Source organism: Pyrus communis, chromosome 14 (assembly GCF_963583255.1).
Source record: "Pyrus communis chromosome 14, drPyrComm1.1, whole genome shotgun sequence".
Classification (NCBI taxonomy): Eukaryota; Viridiplantae; Streptophyta; class Magnoliopsida; order Rosales; family Rosaceae; genus Pyrus; species Pyrus communis.
The window spans coordinates 16,316,920-16,336,125 of NC_084816.1; the positions used below are offsets into that span (position 1 = coordinate 16,316,920).

Sequence of the window (19,206 nt, forward strand, 5' to 3'; positions counted from 1 at the left end):
ATTTTAATTTTTTCCCATTTCTGAAATCAATTCTTGCTATTTCTTCTGCGTATTTGCTGAAATTCCTGTTCAATTAGTATTAGATATGAATCTATAACTAAAAGCATAAACTAACTCCAGCACGCCTAATACTATCTTCTCAAAAAACCCTTCCCGTGGGCGACTCCAAGTCTCAAATTTCAAACGGTACGAGGTTTGTCTTGAACTCAAAGTACGCATTTTTTTTTATTGTCTACTCATTCAACCGCCAATAAAAGTTGCACCCTTTTATTTTATTTTCTGTATTTTCTTAGGTTTGCTTCTTCTACTGTGAGTATGTGGTTTTTATTTTTTGGGTTCGGCTTCTTCTGTTATTGCACTGATTATTTGTTTCGCAAAAGTGTAAATTGCTAATTTAGTTTCTGAACTATTATCTAAGTGAAAATTAGGTCCTTAAACATTTTTTTTTAGAAAAATCAGTCCTTGAATTATAAAAATCTGCCAATTACATCCCTAATATTAGATTCGAATGTACTATATTCAATTTTTCGTTAATTTAAATCACGTTATTTACATGTGATGTGATACACATTGGAGGGTAGACTTGTAATTTTCTATAAAGAAATAGCGTATGAAGTTAACTTTGAGGGTAAATTAGATGTTAAATTCGCACCCTATATGAAACATTAAGGGCTTATAGACCAGAAAATGACATTATTACACCTTAAAGTGTGTTAAGTGGCTTAAGTTGAGGAAAAATTAGATAAAATAACTTGGAATATAAGAGTAGGGATGAAATTAGCAATTTTTAATGAATAGGACTTATTTTACCGAAAATATTTTAGGGACCTAATTTTCATTAAGATGATAGTTCAAGGACTAAACCGGCCCTTCACCCTTACCAAAATAATAATTTTTGTACATTTTGTTATATTTCATTGCAATAGCAAATAAAGTTCGTATTTTAAAATCTCACTGCAACTTTTTTGGTTATACTGTTGGTGGGTATCTCTAATTATGCCCTGAAGAAGGAAGGCAAAGAGAGGACAGATCTGGGTTTGGGGCACAAAAGGGATCTTTAGATTTCTGGAAAAATACTTTGTGCCTTTTTGCTATTGGTGATGAGTGTTCATGAGTATTTATGTTTTAATATAGTTGTTACAGGAGCAAGTTGTTAAACTAAAATCCTAAGAAGATTAGGGTAAAGTATGGAGGACAAACGAATAAAGAACATTTCGGCTGTCTCATTATTGATAGTCTGAATTTCTGCAATCTCTGAGATATATTTGGGATAATTTTTTAGTGATATTCGTCAAGGTTCAAGAAAAACTTTGCTGCACTGCAATATAAAAGGTTGGTTTGTGTACTTTTGAAGAATACATGGAAAAAGAGAATATTGATCATGGTGTAGAATCTGATGTTAATGTGATTGATAAAGATAAAATGATTGACGAAATATGCAGCAGAGAGCTGAGTTGATAAGGAGAAACAAGGAATAGTGTGAAACAATTGAGCGGCTTTTGTCCTAGGTGCATAAGCTAACATATGAGAGCAAAATTTCGAGGATTCATCTGGGAATCCATAAGGATACTACTGATCATACAATTACAATCCATAAGAATGCTACTGATCATACAATTACAAGGCAAATCAAGCCTCAGTTTTCAAGGTCTAAGTCCATGGGGCCATCTTTCCTTGGAAGGCTCACAGGATGCACTGGAACTTGATCTTAATTACCGACTTTTCAATTTAATTAGGTAGCTTTATAAGTTTTGAAATGTAGCTGTTTATATGCTTTCATAATACATATGAAGATTCCGAGGAAATTATAACATATTTCAATTTTTAATTTTCTGTGTATGGAAATGGAACAGAATGCTTCGTTATTTTGATCTTACAGCTGAAGCCAAGTCTGGATAAAGAGAAAGATCTCATGCCAGGAGTCATGGACTCGATGAAGGTGAGGTTAAGAAAGTATGCTTTAGCACCAAGATTGGAATCTGGGTGTTCTGAGTTTTGTTTTGTTATGATTTTTATACAATCTAGATGCTGAAATACTTGGGAGTGGATACGGGAAGAGGACTCTACAAGTATAATTTGTCGGTCATTGGTGACCGGTCGACGGCGGCACTGTTGCGTGGAAGAGAAGAGGGTGAGAGAGGATACGGGAGGGAGGAAGATGACTCAGGAGGACAACAAGGAGTTGAGAGAGAGAGAGAGAGAGAGAGAGAGAGAGAGAGGAGAGGGAAGGGGTGGATAGATATTTTCTTTTCGAAACTAGGTAGGGAGATGAGATGGATCAGCTTAATAAACAAGGATATCACCTTAACGCCACCGTTAAATAACTATAAAACAATAAAGGTCACCGATTCTCCGTGTAAAACATGTAAAATGCGCCAATATTAATCAATGGTGCCAACCTACTACAAATAGGCACGGTTTGGGAATGGTGTCCCAATATCAGTTTCCTATAGCCCTTTTTCTAGAAGTGTTAAGCCAGAGCATCTTCCCAAGAGTCTCACTCTATCCCAAGAGTTTTTTCACAAGAGATCTTTCACTCTAACTCTCTTGATTTCTCTCACCCGTGCCCATGGTAGAGCCAAATGCTCTCACCATCTCTTTGGATGCTTTTTTTTTCCTCTTCCAAACCTTCTCCCTCGGCAAGCATTTAAATAAAAATCAGCCCCTTTTCTTCTCCTCCTTTCTTCCACCCGAAAGCCAAATAATTATGGCTTTGAAAAAGCCACAAAACAAGAAACAAATCAAGCCACAAAATAAGGAACAAATCAAGCCACAAAACAAGGAAACATAATCCTCATCATGATGTTCCCTCATCAATATTGTTTTGTTTCCTAGCCTAATTTGGCCACTATCCAACAGAGAGAAGGGGTGGATAGATATTTTCTTTTCGAAACTAGGTAGGGAGATGAGATGGATCAGCTTAATAAACAAGGATATCACCTTAACGCCATCGTTAAATAACTATAGAACAATAAAGGTCACCGATTCTCTGTGTAAAACATGTAAAATGCGCCAATATTAATCAATGGTGCCAACCTACTACAAATAGGCACGGTTTGGGAATGGTGTCCCAATATCAGTGTCCTATAGCCCTTTTTCTAGAAGTGTTAAGCCAGAGCATCTTCCCCTGATCCAACTTCAATTCACGTTTATTTTTTAACTGATAACATAAGCAATGGCAGATCTAGAACAAATAAAACTTTAGCAAACATACTAACCTCTTTCATGACTCTGGCTGGTAAGGATGGCTGCATTCACCTCACTTGCTGTCTTTGGGCGCTGTGACATGTTCAGAAGCTCTCCAACAGGACAGTTCATCTTCAAAAGCTATCAGTGCAACAGTCCTCTCCAACTCTTCTAAAAAGCTTTACTGTGCATAACAGTATTGGTAAGTACTGGTAACCTAGAATTTCTTAGGACCAGACTATAAACAACACAGTGAACACAATTCCGTTAGATGGAGTTAGGGAGGAAGCCAGAAGAAACTTAAATCATAAATAATAAGAAAAACTAATGAAAATGACTTGAAAACTTTGAGTTTTAATGATAAGGACAAAATAAAGGGTAAAATGAATAATACCAAGATGACTTTTTAGTGTAAAAATGTGATTTTTCGTTAAAGTGAGCAATACCGTACGCTTTTCGTGAAAACTCTCATAATAATATAGTCAATCAGGGAAAAGTTACAAAGAATCTTACATTTTCTTCTCCCCTTGGTCCTAGCTCTTCCTGAGCGAGCCACTTCTACTTTTCCATTCCGAATTAGTTCTTTCAACCTTTGATGTTGGAGATTGAAAAATAATTGGGGATTTGTATCTAGAATCTGCAGGCAAAATTTTCACAGATCTTTTAAATAATTTTAACAAAGATTACGAAATAATAACAGGCTGCTCATTAAAACAAATATAAAATCAAAGGATACAAACTATAACTAAACTACTTGTAACCCATCATTAATATCAAAAAGAGATCGGAACAAAGCAAGAAAAGAAAACCGCATTGAAAGGAGGAAACGAACCCTCACTATGAATGAATGTCGCACTAAAGTACATGCATGTCTAGAAAAACAAGCCAAACAAGTCACCGTAAAGTGTAAACCATCCATGTAATAGCAGGTTTGCATTTGTTGTGTGTTTTTTCGTCTACAAGATTCAATGCAGCAACTTTGTAGTTGGAGTTTTACACTACATCATATACACAATGATGTTGCATATTGAACCTCGTGTCCTGATTCACAAATCTATGAAAATATTGTACCCATGATTCACAAAGAGGAAACATTTCAGAACCACCTTATCTAAAGTACACCAGAGAACCTCGAGTCCTGGTAACTAGGTCGCTTATATCAGAGGCAGAATAAAATGCATCATTGGACATTCTTAGCACATGATATTACAGAGCCAACAAAAAGGGAACCAGAAAAAATGCCGGTACACATACGGACAAATTTCGGAACAATAATTATTGTGCAAGCAATCAAACCACATCAAATTATCTACCTTTCCTTCCCAGCAATCAATCTATACTCTATAGACAATGATTGTGGTGTTATTTAAAACTTGATAAAACTATCTACCTTTCCTTCTCAGCAATCAATCTGCAGACAATGAATAACAGAAAGAAATAGAGAGCAGTGAGAAAGACCAAAACATTAAAATGGACAATCAAGATTCAAGACCAATTCTCAATTATCAAAATTGGCACCAAAACACTATACCCCAAAATTGCAAAGCTGCTTAATCTACGATAATTGAACAAAGAAACAGAATTTACTGGGATATAATCCATTCCAGAATTGATCTTCTTCCATAACCGATCCTCAGACTAACAGCGGAAGTGACCTGAGAAGAGCTTCATACTAGGCAGCTCCAATTTTGAGCTGGGAGTGGGAGAGAGCTGTTAAGAATGAATCCTACATTGATGAGAGGAGGGACCTTGCACGGGCTTATAAGTAAGTTGGGCTACTCCTCATATAACTAATTGGTTTTATGGTGGAACCTCAACCTTCTTCATGGTATCAGAGTAGGTTGTCCCACATGTGAAGCCAAACGGCCACACGTGCTCCATGTCACCCCGTTGTGTTGTTCACATGTTTGGCTTGAAAATTCGCCACATGTGAGGCGGCGTGTTAAGAATGAATCCCACATTGATGAGAGTAGGGACCTTGCATGAGGCAAAGAGCGTTGTTGTCCTCGTCCTCGTCCAAGCTCAGCAGCGTCGTTGTCCAAGGTGAGTTTTTCAGTATGCTTTGTGGACACCCTTTCTTATGTAAGGCAAGAAAAATTAAAGAAGATGCTGGTTTCCCTGTTTTTGAATTTCCAGAAAAAGACGTAGCAGTAAACCGACTCAGGATAAAAGTAATGGCATGCACCAACTACTCTAAGTCGGTTGAGTGTGCCCTTTGAATGGTCAATGGAGTGAAAAATGCAGTTGTTGGTCTAGCCATGGAAGAAGCAAGGGTTCACTTTGATCCAGACGTCACTGACACCAGTTACCTTATTCAAGGCTCAAGCAATCGAAGATGCTGGCTTTGGAGCTGATCTCGTTAGTTCTGGGAATGATGTAAAAACAAACGTAATCTAAAACTTGAAAGGATCGAATCTTCAGAGGATATGAGTATTGTCCAAGCTTCTGTTGAGTCAGTTAAAGGTGTAAGTAATGTTGATGTCGTCTGGGAAGAGATGAAGGTGACTGTTACCTAAGATTCAGCCCTCACAGGTCCAGGATCTCTTAAACGTTGTACCGAAGAAGCTGGCCGTGAATCCAAGGTGTACCAGGCAAGCTTGTATGTTCCTCCAAGAAGCAGAGAAGCTGAGCGGAAACATGAGATTCAGATGTATGGAACCAATTTTTCTTGAGCTGCCTATCTTCAGTTCCTATATTTTGTATTCTAATTGGTGCTTCCGATGCTTCCTCCTTATGGACACTGGTTAGACTGCAAGGTTCACAATATGCTCACCATAGGGATGCCTTTAAGACGGATTCTTTGCACACCAGTGCAGTTCATTGTTGGCCGGAGGTATTTAATGATATACTTAAGATTGCTCCAGGGGCAAAAGTTCCTGTTGATGGGATTGTAGTTCGTGGTCACAGCTATGTGAATTAGAGTATGATCACAGGAGAGGCAACAGCAACACCCATTTCTAAAAAACTTGGTGACAATGTAGTACATTTTTCACTCTCACTTTTTGGTTCTGTAGCATTTAAAGAAAAGTTCTAAGTTCCATTTTTCTTTCATTTTCACGCATAGGTACATGGTGGCACTATGAATGGGAATGGATGCTTCCTGGTGCAGGCAACTCATGTTGGTTTGGAGACTGCAATGTCCCAAATAGTTCAACTTGTTGAAGCTGCACAGCTTGCCAGAGTACCTGTTCAGAAATTTGCTGACCAGATTTCAAAGTTCCTTTGCTCCAACAGTGCGTTTTTTGTTTAATCCTCAAACTTTGCATATCGCATTATTGCTTCGTATAAGATCAATTACTGAGTACTTTTTTTTAGCTAGATTGACATGCTTTCCTCAACTTTGTAATTTCATCGGGTGAAGTTTTATGTGCTTTTTTCTGTCATACTTTACCAAAAAGCAAACTAAAACTGAAAATTACATACTACTTTTATATGTCTTGAGGGTGCAAGTGTAGTTGTTTTTCTTGTCTTTCCTCCATTATGAAGTTGCTCTCCTCGTATTGGTCGGGTCATTTCGTATTGTAACAGGTTATGCACCTCATTTCTGACCAGTAAAACGCTCTACCTCCATTCTCTCAACGTCTAGGCTCTTGACATAAAACTAAATGCAATCTATGTCATGCAGCTGAACAAACGGTACCTAAGTCATGAAGGTTGATACGTTTCTTAGCATTTGACACTTTGTTAATGTCTGGTGAAAACTGATAAACCAGTGTCCGTGTCCACCAAGGATCTTCGATCCACTTCCAACCAGGAATCTGACTTCACCAAGGACACGGGAGCGGCAGCCTTGTCTGAGAGGGTTTCCTAGGTCTTTAGGGTTTTGTAGTTCTTTTCCAAACCTGATTGTAATTATGTCTTTGTATCCTTCTACACGATTGCTTTGTAATCCTATATAGATCAATGATAATTGACTCACTCAGGCATTGAGTTGAGATTCAGAAATAATATCTTTCAAAAATGGTTGTTTTTGGTATAGCAGGGACTCTTGACGGTTGGGAAACCCGTAGTAGTCAATGTTGTGCTCTTCTCCAGTTACTCAATCGAGGAGTTCTGTGCTGTGTCTATTGCCACAGAGATTGGTGCTTATGTTTCAAATTTGTACTGAAAAGTTTAATTTGCGTACTTGCATTAAAAAGCTTTTGAGTGTTCCTGGAGCTAAGTTACAGATGAGACAACTCATTGTTATTATGCTATCGTAAAGTTATTATGTCATTCATGCTAACATGCCTCTATTCGAGAAATATGTAGGCAAATGTGAATATCTAAAAAAAAAAAAAAAATATTCAGTTCTCAGCTTTCAAAAAAGTGAAAGCCTAAAAAAAAAAAAAAAAAAAAAAAGAAAAATCGAAATAATTATCAAACGGCTCCTTAATTATGAAAAAAAAAAAAGTTTTAATAAACTTTTCAAGTGCATTGTAGAAATCACAATTCTATGTCGTTTGTTTTGATCGAGTGTGAACGGAAGACAACAATTCCACATTTGGGCATCTCCAATTTTGCAGCACAAATTGTTAAAATTTCAATGATGATGTTTCACCGAAAGTAAAGGTGAACGAAGATGACATCCTTACCGCTAATTGCTCACTCACTTCCAAAACATCGGTCCCACTGCAGTCATCCTCACCTGGCTAGGCTATTAGCAAAAAGTGAAGGTTTATTTTTATCTTTGTCCCTTAGACCATCTCCAAAGAAGAAGTCAAATTTTGAATATAAAATTTAAATTTTAACATTTTTTAAAGTTTTGTTCTCTAACCGATATGTTAAATTAACTTATTGTTTTATACAATAAATTACTAAACTAATTAAAAATTAATAAAAGACATTTAAAGTTTAATCAGTAATTTGTTCACATTCCGTGATTGAAAAGAAGAAAAAAGTAGGATAATTGCATCGGTCAACTCAACATTAATTATAATAAATGATTAAACTAATTAAAAATTAATAAAATACATTTAATAATTAATTAAAAAAAACATTTGAAGTTGCTGTCAAATTTGACAGCAACCTCTTTTGCTGCCAATCCATATCATCACCACATAGGATTTGACACTTCAGTTAGAGAATATTAGTGTGGTCTTTTCTATTGTTATAACTAATGTGTACATTTTGACATCTCCTTTGGAGATGCTCTTAAACTTGATTTTGATCTCACTTTGCCCCTATAGCTAAGCTATCAACAAAAAATGAATGGTGTGTTTGATATGTAAAAACATCCAAATCACAAGTCTTGTTTCGACCAGTCAAAGTTTTGGTTAAAAATATTTAAAAAATAAATTTGGTGGAGTTAAGGGCCCGCTTCATTATTTTTATTAGAAAGTAGTGCACTAATGTCGGATGTAAGCGATAGTAATACTTTGTTATCCAACACTTTTTAAAGATGTTGTCGGAAATATTTTATCCAACAGTAATAGTATAAAACCGTCACTACTCTCCGACACATTAAGCCAATTTTGTAGTATAATTGTGAGGAAAAAAGAGTGATCCAATTCAAGTTCAAGGGATCATATCTGCAACTAAAAATAATAATAGAGTAACCCAAAATTTTAAAAGTATCCGCGGTGAATGATAAAGAAATTTTTAGAGTGGTATATTTATATATGTTTTATAAGAGTATAAATTTTTTAAATTTGGTTAAATGACAAAGAAATTTAACTAGAACTGGTGATTTTTATTTAAAATTAATGAGGAGCAAGGTTCTAAAAGACGTTAGCGCTAGTAGGGCAGTAGGCGCCTAGGCGGATTAGGCAGATTTAAGTAAATCTATTATATTTCCTGTAAATAAATGTTTGTTTCTACTTATTATATATATACATAATAGAATGAAATATATATTTTGAAGTATTGGAACATACTGAAAACATGGGGAATAATCATATAATGTGTGTTCATTTAATTGTTCAACAAGTCTCTTACAATTTATTGAAAAAATTAATATTCAAAATGAAAGTTATCTATTTTTCTGTCTAAGTGAGTTGCAATCTAGGCAGTGCCTAGGCGGTCTAAGCAGGCACCTCAGCAGGTTTAGGCGCCATTTCTTAATTTTTAAACGTCTAAGCATTAATCGAGGCGATGGCTAGCCGCCTGCCTAGGCGATGCTAGGAGGGGATTTTTAGAACAGTGATGAGGAGGTCTTGGGTTCAAAACACTATCTGTGCATATTTACTTTCCAATTTTTCCATTTTTTTTTTTACAAGAGTATAAATTTATAAAATTTGGGCAAATCATCAAAATGTTTGACCAAAAGCGGTGGTTTATTTTGTTTAAAATTAGCAAGGAGATCTCGAGTTCGAAACACTATGTGTGTTTTTAATTACTAATTTTTACAAATTTCTTTTCATAAGAGTTTAAATTTATGAAATTTGGCTAAATGATCAAGAGGTTTAATCAGAAGTAATGACTTTTGTTGTTTAAAATTAACGAGAGGTCCTGACTTTGAAATGCTATGTGGATGTTTATTCTTTTCAATTTTTACTCATCATCTATCTATTTGTAACCCCCCCCCCACCCCTTTTATTTTATTTTATTTTTATTTTTATCCCTTCTCTTCAAAAAATTGAATTAGTTTTTTTCTATGTTTATAAATGATTGAATTTGAAGTGGTTGTCTAAGTATAATTTTATCAAAGTTTTACGTGTGAAAACAAATAATTTTCTTATATGAAGTTAGGGCACAAATTTTGGCGTCGCCCCAGGCCTCTAAAATCTCAAGAACAGCCCTACTTGCAAGTTGCAATTGGGTTGGTGTTACTTACGGTGTACACCACCTTCAAGTCGTGGCCTTGAGTCTCTCTTACATCAGTCTCACTGCAGTCACCATTCTTCCTCGCCTAGCTAAGCTATTAGCAAAAAAACAGGCTTATTTTTAATTACGTCCCCTTAACTTGATTTTGATCTCAATTTGCCCTTGTAACTCAAAAGTCACCACTTTACTCCCTAAAACTCAAAATTTGTTCCACTTTGACTTGTAGACTTTCTCCTCTCTGACACTCATAGGTCGCATCTTCAAACAAATATGGGACCCAACACCCAATAAGACTATGTTTCATATGCAATAAATTTGGTTATAAATCTCTATTATGAGCCATTCAAAAATCAGAAAATATTACGTTTAAAAGGTTGACGATAATGAAAAAAATACAAAGGCAATTGATTAGCCTGGTGCACCCAAATCAAAACTCACATAAGAAATTAACAGATCTAAGGTAATGTGGAGCGAATTTAGAGATTTATAGAAACAACTTTTGAGTTTCAAGAGGCAAAATGAGATCAAAATCGAGTTCCAGGGGGCAAACTGGAGCGCATTTTGAGTTTTAGGAAGTAAAGTGACGACTTTTGAGTTACAGGGAGCAAAATGAGATTGAAATCCATCTCCAGGGTAATAGCTAAAAGTAAACAAAAAATTAATGGTGTGTGCTTGATATGTAAAAAATCCAAGTCAAAAGTCTTCGTTCGACTAGTCTAAGTCTCCTCACTTCGACTAGTCTAAGTCTCCTCACTTCGACATAGAAGCCGGACTTAGACTATTCCTCCTCACCTAGCTAAGCTATCAGCAAAAAATGAAGGGTGTGTGTTTGATATGTAAAAAATCCAAGTCACAAGTCTTCGTTGGACTATTCTAAGTCTCCTCACTTCGACGTAGAAGCTGGGCAAGTCTAAGTCATGCACAAGTGTTGGTAACACCAACTTGTTTCCCTATTTTATGTAAATGTAATGAGTTCAAGTTTTCTATCGAATTAAAACCGAAAGACGAAAACTACAACAATTAAGAAGAGTACATATATACTGGGAAAGGAGTCGTTTCCTGCTGTCGAAAATGTTGTCGATGATACACTGCTTGTGTTATATCTATATGATGATTATGGCTAATTACTTAACAACAGGTGCATTAGCAATAGCACGTACCAATTTCAGCACGGATCAGTCTGCGCTTCTTGCTCTCAAAGCTCATATCACTAGTGACCCTCAAAACATCCTGACCACCAATTGGTCGTCTGCCTTCAATTCCAACATTTGCAACTGGGTTGGCATTACATGCGGTGCTCGCCACCACAGAGTCACGGCCTTAAATCTCTCATACATGGGTCTTACCGGAGTTATTCCTCCACATCTAGGCAACCTCTCATTTCTTGTTGAGTTGGGCCTTAAGAATAATAGTTTTCATGGTCCCCTACCCCAAGAACTGTCTCGTTTGCGCCGGTTGAAGTGGATTAACTTTCGGTACAACAACTTTATGGGAACCATTCCTTCGTGGTTTGGGTCATTCCCTAAACTTCAAAGCTTCACATTGCAAGGTAATCACTTCTCTGGTTTCATACCCCCTGCTATCTTCAACTCATCTGCACTCGAAGGAATTGAACTGAGCAGTAACCGACTATCAGGTACGTACGTACCACCATTACCAAACACTCGGGATTATAAATTAATGTTGCTTGTGATGTATAACAATCGTATCGTTTGTTTTCTTTTTCCTTGTTTTTTTTTGGCTTGCATGCAAATATTTAACAGGTAGCATACCCAGAGAAATAGGCAACTTAACAATGGTGAAGGGCATATACCTTGACGACAACAAGTTCGAAGGTATACTGTATGACTTAGGTTTGTTACATGTATATACACACACACACGAGCCATCCCCCCCTCCCTTTATTAGTAGGGATCGCGTTTCAGTTTAGCAAAAATGGGATGAGAGGACCATCGTAGGGACTATCGTGTAAGACCTCGTATTCTGGAGCAAAAAAGAGGTCATATATAGTGAGTACATGGTCCTTATAATGTTATCCCTCTTTTGCTACAGTACAACGGGATTCCTACTAAGAAGCTGCTCCTACAAATGTATACACGATTCTAATATATACATATATATATATGGATTGATTTTATAGAACTTCCGAACGAGATAGGCAGTTTAGGTCAGTTGGAGGAGTTGTATGTGCGGAACAATGCCCTAAAAGGCTCTGCTTTTACGCATGTCCTCAACATATCTTCTTTGACTGCTTTGGCTCTATCCGGAAACAACATGACTGGCAGTCTTCCAGATAATATATGTGAGCATCTTTCGAGTATTCGACTTTTTTATTTGAATCGAAACCAGCTTGACGGTCTAATTCCCTCCAAATTGTGGCAATGCAAAGAGCTTCGTGAACTCTCATTAGGGCTTAACAATTTTCGCGGAAGCATACCCAAAAGTCTTGGCAATTTGACCTACTTAACCTACATTTTTCTTGGTGACAATAATTTAACAGGTAATAAATTTAGGACCGTTTGGAATCATTTTGTTTCTAGTTTTTAGTTAAATTGAAGTTACAAAGTTAATGCAAACGTGTTGAAATTGTGACAGGTACAATACCGGATGAGATTGGTGATCTTCCACAATTAGAGACTTTGGCACTGGAGATTAATAATCTCAATGGATTCATCCCATCTAAACTCTTCAATCTCTCCATGATAAGACGAATAGGGCTTTCTTTTAATCAGCTCTCAGGTAGCCTCCCAGCAAACATAGGTCTTAAAGCTCCAAACCTAGAAGTCCTTTATGTAGCCAGAAATAACCTCGTGGTTGGACTACTCCCTAACCTCTCCAATGCTTCCAAGCTCAGGCGGTTAGACATGAGTCTAAACTCATATACCGGCCCTCTTCCTAGCACGCTCTGTTCCTTGGAAAACCTTGAATCTCTTATCTTGTTCTCAAATAATCTGACGATTGATGCTTCTACTCCACAAGCAGCAAGCACTCTCTCTTGCTTGTTTAATCTCAAAAAATTGAGAAGATTATACTTGGCAGATAATCCACTAAACACAATGATTCCAGCTTCTCGCGGGAATCTCTCCACATCACTCCTACTTGTTGATTTAAGCAATTCCAACATCAGGGGTAACATTCCCGTTGATATTGGCAACTGGAGTAGTTTGATAGCATTAGACTTGGGAAACAATCAGTTGAGCGGAGCAATTTCAACTCCAATACAAAGGCTCCAAAATCTCCAAGTTTTGTATTTGAATGATAACGAACTGCAAGGCTATATCCCCTATGAACTCTGTCAACTAAACAACCTAGCTGAGTTACGTTTGGATGGTAATCAGCTCTCTGGTTCTATTCCTTCATGCTTGGGTACTTTGGTAGTATCTCTAAGACGTCTATTGTTAGGGTCCAATTTGTTAACTTCAAAAATACCATCTTCCTTGTGGGAACTCAAGTATATATTGTACCTAAACTTGTCATCCAATTCTCTAGTTGGACCACTCTCAGAAGATATCGGAAAGTTGAAAGATGTGGTGGGTATGGATTTATCAAATAACCATTTCTCCGGAAACATTCCCGATAGCACTGGGGGTCTTCAGAATATGATTAATTTCTCCTTGGCAAACAATTATTTAGAAGGCCCCATTCCCAGTTCATTTAAAACCTTGCTAAGCCTAGAATTCTTGGATTTGTCCAACAACAATCTATCTGGAGTGATCCCAAAGTCATTGGAAGCACTCTCGCATCTCAAGCATTTGAATTTGTCTTTCAACAAACTCCAAGGAGAAATTCCAACAGGCGGGCCTTTCGGAAACTTCTCTGCTGATTCATTTGTATCAAACGGTGCACTCTGCGGTGCTTCCCGACTCGATGTTCCACTGTGCAAAAATAAAACAAAAGTAAAACCAAATTGGAGGAAAGCTAAATATATCATCTCAGGGGTCATGTCAGTAATACTCCTAGCGGCTGCTGCATTGATTATGATATTATGCAGGAAAAGGAATGGTGAAGTTGTAAGACAAACTACCTCTTTACATCAAGTTCTTTGGAGAAGAGTTTCGCGCCTAGAACTTGTAAAGGCGACAAATGGATTTCATGAGAGTAACTTACTAGGCACGGGAGGTTTTGGCTCAGTTTATAGAGGAACACTTTCAGATGGGATAGATATCGCCGTCAAGGTCTTCAATTTACAGCTAGAAGGGGCATTCAAGAGTTTTGATAAGGAATGTGAAATGCTAAGCAATATCCGTCACCGGAATCTTATTAAAATCATAAGTTGCTGCGATGAACTTGATTTCAAAGCCCTGATACTTCAATTGATGCCTAATGGAAGCCTTGAAAACTGGTTGTATTCTCCAAACCGCTCCATGACCATCCTGCAGAGGTTAGACATAATGAAAGATGTTGCATTGGCACTAGAATATCTTCATCATGGTTACTCGATACCTATCGTTCATTGTGATGTGAAACCAAGCAATATACTACTAGATGATGATATGGTTGCACATGTTGCTGATTTTGGCATTGCAAGACTCGTCGATGGTGGAGATTCGATGACAGAAACCATGACCCTAGCCACAGTCGGATATATGGCTCCAGGTGATGTATTTTCTCAATTTTGTATATGTTGGCCTTATTAGGAGTTATAATTTTCTTTTTATCATGTATAACTAAATTCACATACAAATTTTGCAGAGTATGGGATGGAAGGAAGCGTTTCGACTAGAGGGGATGTGTATAGTTTTGGTATTGTACTCATGGAGACATTCACAAAAAGGAAGCCAACAGATGAGATGTTTGTTGGGGAAATGGATTTAAAGCAATGGATTGCGAATTCATTATTTCCAGATGCTGCAATAGGTGAAGTTGTGGACGCCGATATACTTGGGGCGGAGGAAGATGGTGATTTCGTGAGCAGAAGGGATTGCTTATTATCCGTTATGAGATTAGCTTTAGCTTGCTCTGCAGCATTGCCGGGAGAGAGGATTAACATGAAAGATGCCGCAATCACACTCACCAAAATCAAGACTAAGTATATGAAGGACAGTGGAGGAAATAACTCTTAGTTCTTTTTGTTCTCTATATTTTCAGACAGTGGAGGAAATAACTCTTAGTTCTTTTTGTTCTCTATATTTTCAGATACATTTTCTTATTGTTGTTCTCAATCTGCAAAGACTACATTATCTTCTCATTGTGATGGATATGAGAATATGACGATATTCCTAAGATTGAAATGTCGTACCTGGATTTGTCAATGCAATGAGACCAGTAGTATCAAAATTGCAATTCCAATTATTCTTCCCATAGTTGGTAGTAAGGCATTCAGTTTCTATAGCCAACCAAATCTATTTCAAAAAATTTACACTTCCTGCTCAAGAACGCCTGTCATGGGAACACAAGGTTATTTCAGTCAAAATATCAGGAAGTTATTCTAGCTTAAGGCAGTGAGGCTGCTCCCCTAGGTAGTTCAATAAACTTACTGGTAAGTTGGGTTTTTTGGCTGCTTTACCAATTTGTGCTCATCTTTTTAACAAAAGGAACGAAGTTACTCCAATTTTCAGCCCTAAAGATCTTATCATTCTTAAAACTTAGAATCTTACGGAACATACAAAACAGCTCCATGATGAGACAAAAGTGAAGCAACATGATCATAACCATCTCTAACAGCAGTGTTGTAGTATCCTGCTGCAAGTTCAACAGGGTATGCTATCGCCTGTTACCACCAATATATTCCACCAATTTTAGCCGCCAATACAATTGAAGTTTGCTTGTTTTCTTGATATTTCTTCAGAATGTTAGTTGCCTTTGCAAGAATATTATCTGCATGATGGAGCAACCTACCACTGTACAATTCCTACAACAAGTCAAGCCATTGTCAGATCTACTAAGCTCCATAGTGTTTTCCAGTAAGTTTAATCATGTTATGCCAAGTATTGCATGATAAAGAACCATAATATAATTTAATTTTCCACTTATACTCCATAATTGTCCTTAGTTTACTAACCAGTACATCCTATGATGATTTTTTTTTCTCTCTAGAAAGACAAGCATCAGTGTATTTTCATTCTTAATCAAATTGCATTAACTTAGTGCAATTTCTTAAAAACCCGCTCCCTTGTCATGACTTCATACTAAATCATTAAAACATATATACTTTTTAATCATGTTGTGTAAGAGTACTGAAGACTTAAGTAGCAAACAATCTGCAAGTACAACCCCTAGAAGCAAATAGAGTTAGTTATAAGAAAAGTTCCAGTAAAGATTGAAAATATATATTGCAGGCCCATATTGTTTACATGCACCTACACAGAAATGTTGCATGGCTAAAGAAACACAACTTCAATTCAGTGTTTGCATTTTACTCTAAATAGTAGTTCGAGGATCAAATGTGCATGAACAGAACGATAAAAGCAATTATGTGATGAAAGTTACACTAGGCTTTAGCTATGCAGAAATTTTTCATCGGAAATAATTAAGCAAGCTGCTTTCATCAGTTTCATACAAGGAAAAACCACCCATAATCAGAAACAAAACTTTCCTCTCCCTCTCCAAAGAAAGGAACTTCAAATGGGAGACTGTTGCAACAGCCAGCCTTTTGTGGTCCCTTCTCTTCCCACTGAGGTTTTCCTTCCTTGCGTGTAGCCAACTTAAGGTCACCCATCCTAAATGGAACAAGGTTGTAAATAGTAAAAATTCAATAGCAAACAAATTTCCATCAGAGGAATGAAAGATTTTTAACATACATGTATTTGTCATAGCACAGGAATTAACCGATTCCAGGGAACTTTCATCTACCATTACCAAAAGGATGTGCAGGATATCTGTGTGAGCAATGTAACAATGTTGCATAAGAAATCATTGGACTGGCTTCATACTCGTAGTTCTAGTGTAACTGCAACATACTTAAGTTCACCAGAAGGACCAAGACCAAAACTAATTTATTCTATTATAGTTCCGATTAAGAATTCAAATTTCTTAGCAAAACTTGAAATGAAATCTTCATAACAATGGAGGACAGTCCGTCTGCAAAAGAGAGGAACATGGTCAACACCCAGTGTAAGATAATCATCATTGGAAAATCCATTTTGGTCCCAACAATATATATGCTTATTCTGATCAGCAATTTGGGAGGACAAAAAGAAGAGGTCAACTTCTTTATCTAGATTCAAGATTCAAGCTGATAGGTGTGTAATGAAGGCCAAACTATAGTTTTCTTTCACATCCCTTTACATTGATAAACTTTTTAAGCACATCAAAGCTAAAATCAAGTATGCTATTGGGGAACACAGTACCATAGCATGTTGCAGAGCACGAAACTGAAGAAACATTGATATTATCTCTAGTCATCCAAATGGGTTATGATTCTTAAAGTATGACCAGGTAAATTAAGTGTTGCAATACAGCCATGTGCATTGTACCAGACTAATAACTTCAAATGGGAGTTCAAAATATCAAAGAAGACAAACCTCTATGATCCAAAGTGGAAGAGTATCACCCCCTTTTCTGCTAAAAGAAGAGTTAACGTTTGAGTGAAAAGACAAGGCAACATGCAACTTCAAACCTAACCTGAGTCAGAAACCAGTTTGAAAAGCTCTTCATATAGAGACCAATCATATGCAAGAGGAGATAAACGCTCTATGATTCCCCACCAAACCTCAACTGCAATTCTGTGGATACATGCCAACTTGAGTGCTCTTAGAGCTACAGTTAAGGCCTTGATTCTGAAACAACAGTAAATCGAGCAACATATAAGGAGTTTCTGCTATAATAAAATGCATCATAGCCTCATCAACAGAAAGTCATAATAAAACTTACTTCCTAATCCTTGGACGCCCCGTACCATCACTGCAGAAAGCATCGACAGGCATCATCACATATATGGGAATTCTCTTGTCTCGGGAAGATGGCAATATCGAGGACCTCGAATTCTCTCGTGCATCCAATTTGAACATTTATACACATTTATACACATTTATACGATCCAATTTGAACATTCAAAAGCAATAAACTAGCTCAGAAACTTCTTGTCAAATCGATTAAAAGCATTCGCGTCTAAATTTCATTGTTTTGAATTTAACAGCAACCCAACTGAACCTAGTCAAGTATTAACTTCAGTATACTCTGCAGAAGCTAAAACAATTTATAAATTTTCCTGCGTTTTCTCGGGAACCAAATAGACCGTGCAACTGAAAAGAAAACGAAAAGAAACCCGTAATTGTGTGAGATACACCTGAGAAAACTGTTTCTGGCAAGGGATGTGCTGCAGCGAGTGAAGAGGCCTTTTTTAAAGACGGGAAGGGTCGAAACGTTTCGGAGGAGATTTCGGCGGCCGGGCTTGTCGTCGAAACTGATTTCTCTGAAGCAGAAGAAGCTCATCCTCGCTGTTGTGCATTTGCATACGACTGCCATTGTCCGCCATTGCCATCGATCACAGAGAATCTCTCAGCAACAGAGAAAGCAAATCCCAGTGTTTGTAATTTTCATTTGCAACTGAAATGTACTGACTGACTCTGTGAGTCTGTGTTGTGGTATTTTTGGGTATCTGTTTAGTTTTGTGGCATCTCGACACAATTATTTATATTTCTCACACATCACTTATTAATTTATGTTATTTAACTGTTTCAATTGATCGACAGTCAGGAATAGGTGTGTGGATATCATCACCCAAAAGTTATCTTTGTATGTATTTTTTGTCAAAAGATATTTGCATTAGGATAATATCAGGTAACTAAAATTTTAAACCAAATTTCCAAATATGCTACCAATACAAAATAAACATTTTGATTTGGTTCCTATTTTTCAAATATTGAGTTATGAATCAACTAGCCTTTCAGATTTCATGCTTGTTAGTAAACACGCAAAAAGTTGAGAACTAGGTGAAAGCTTGAGTTGGTTCTTCCCCATAAACCTAATGGAAGGCTGCTCCCATTGCTTGGGAACCTCTTAATATTCGCTAAATATAAGCTTAATGTTGATGCTTCAAGATTGGTGCGGGTGGAGTTCTTTGCCAATTTGGGACAAGAAGATTTTATTGACAGAGATGTTTGATGTCACTTTGTTCTAGCAAAATCTGGTTGATAGTTATTATCCTCTTGATACTTGATACAATTGTGAGCAGATGCAAAACATTGATCAGTCAAATGGTTAGATGTGAGTTGAGTTGAAGCATGAAACATGTTTTCAAGAAGCGGAATTGTGTTGCTCGTCAGTTGCCAAATTGGAGTTTTAATATGGATCTCAGCAGCTTTGTCTTCAATAACCCCCCATGCGGCCTGCCTG

The 19,206-nt window shown here is 37.0% G+C and overlaps 1 protein-coding gene and 1 pseudogene across 1 annotated transcript; one reads left to right on the plus strand and one right to left on the minus strand.

Annotated features, from left to right (window-relative positions):
• Positions 1-10,898: 10,898 nt before the first annotated feature.
• LOC137715746 (probable LRR receptor-like serine/threonine-protein kinase At3g47570) lies at positions 10,899-15,781 on the plus strand (annotated as a pseudogene).
• Positions 15,524-17,879, minus strand: LOC137714452 (inactive beta-amylase 4, chloroplastic-like). The gene is made up of 5 exons (XM_068453665.1): positions 17,743-17,879; positions 17,494-17,648; positions 16,462-16,589; positions 15,731-15,781; positions 15,524-15,640 (listed from the first exon to the last, which is right to left on the minus strand). Exons 1-5 carry the CDS (start codon positions 17,877-17,879, stop codon positions 15,524-15,526), a joined length of 588 nt encoding a protein of 195 aa, XP_068309766.1.
• Positions 17,880-19,206: the final 1,327 nt, after the last annotated feature.

Bases quoted from the DNA above. Each gene is read 5' to 3' on its own strand.
- LOC137714452 (XM_068453665.1), bottom strand. From the start codon at position 17,879: ATGTTCAAATTGGATGCACGAGAGAATTCGAGGTCCTCGATATTGCCA. The intron at 17,649-17,742 runs GTAAGTTTTATT...CTGTTGTTTCAG, and splicing joins GGGCGTCCAAGGATTAGGAA to AATCAAGGCCTTAACTGTAG. The intron at 15,782-16,461 runs GTTTTGTTTCTG...GACTTGTTGTAG, and splicing joins CTTTGGAGAGGGAGAGGAAA to GAATTGTACAGTGGTAGGTT.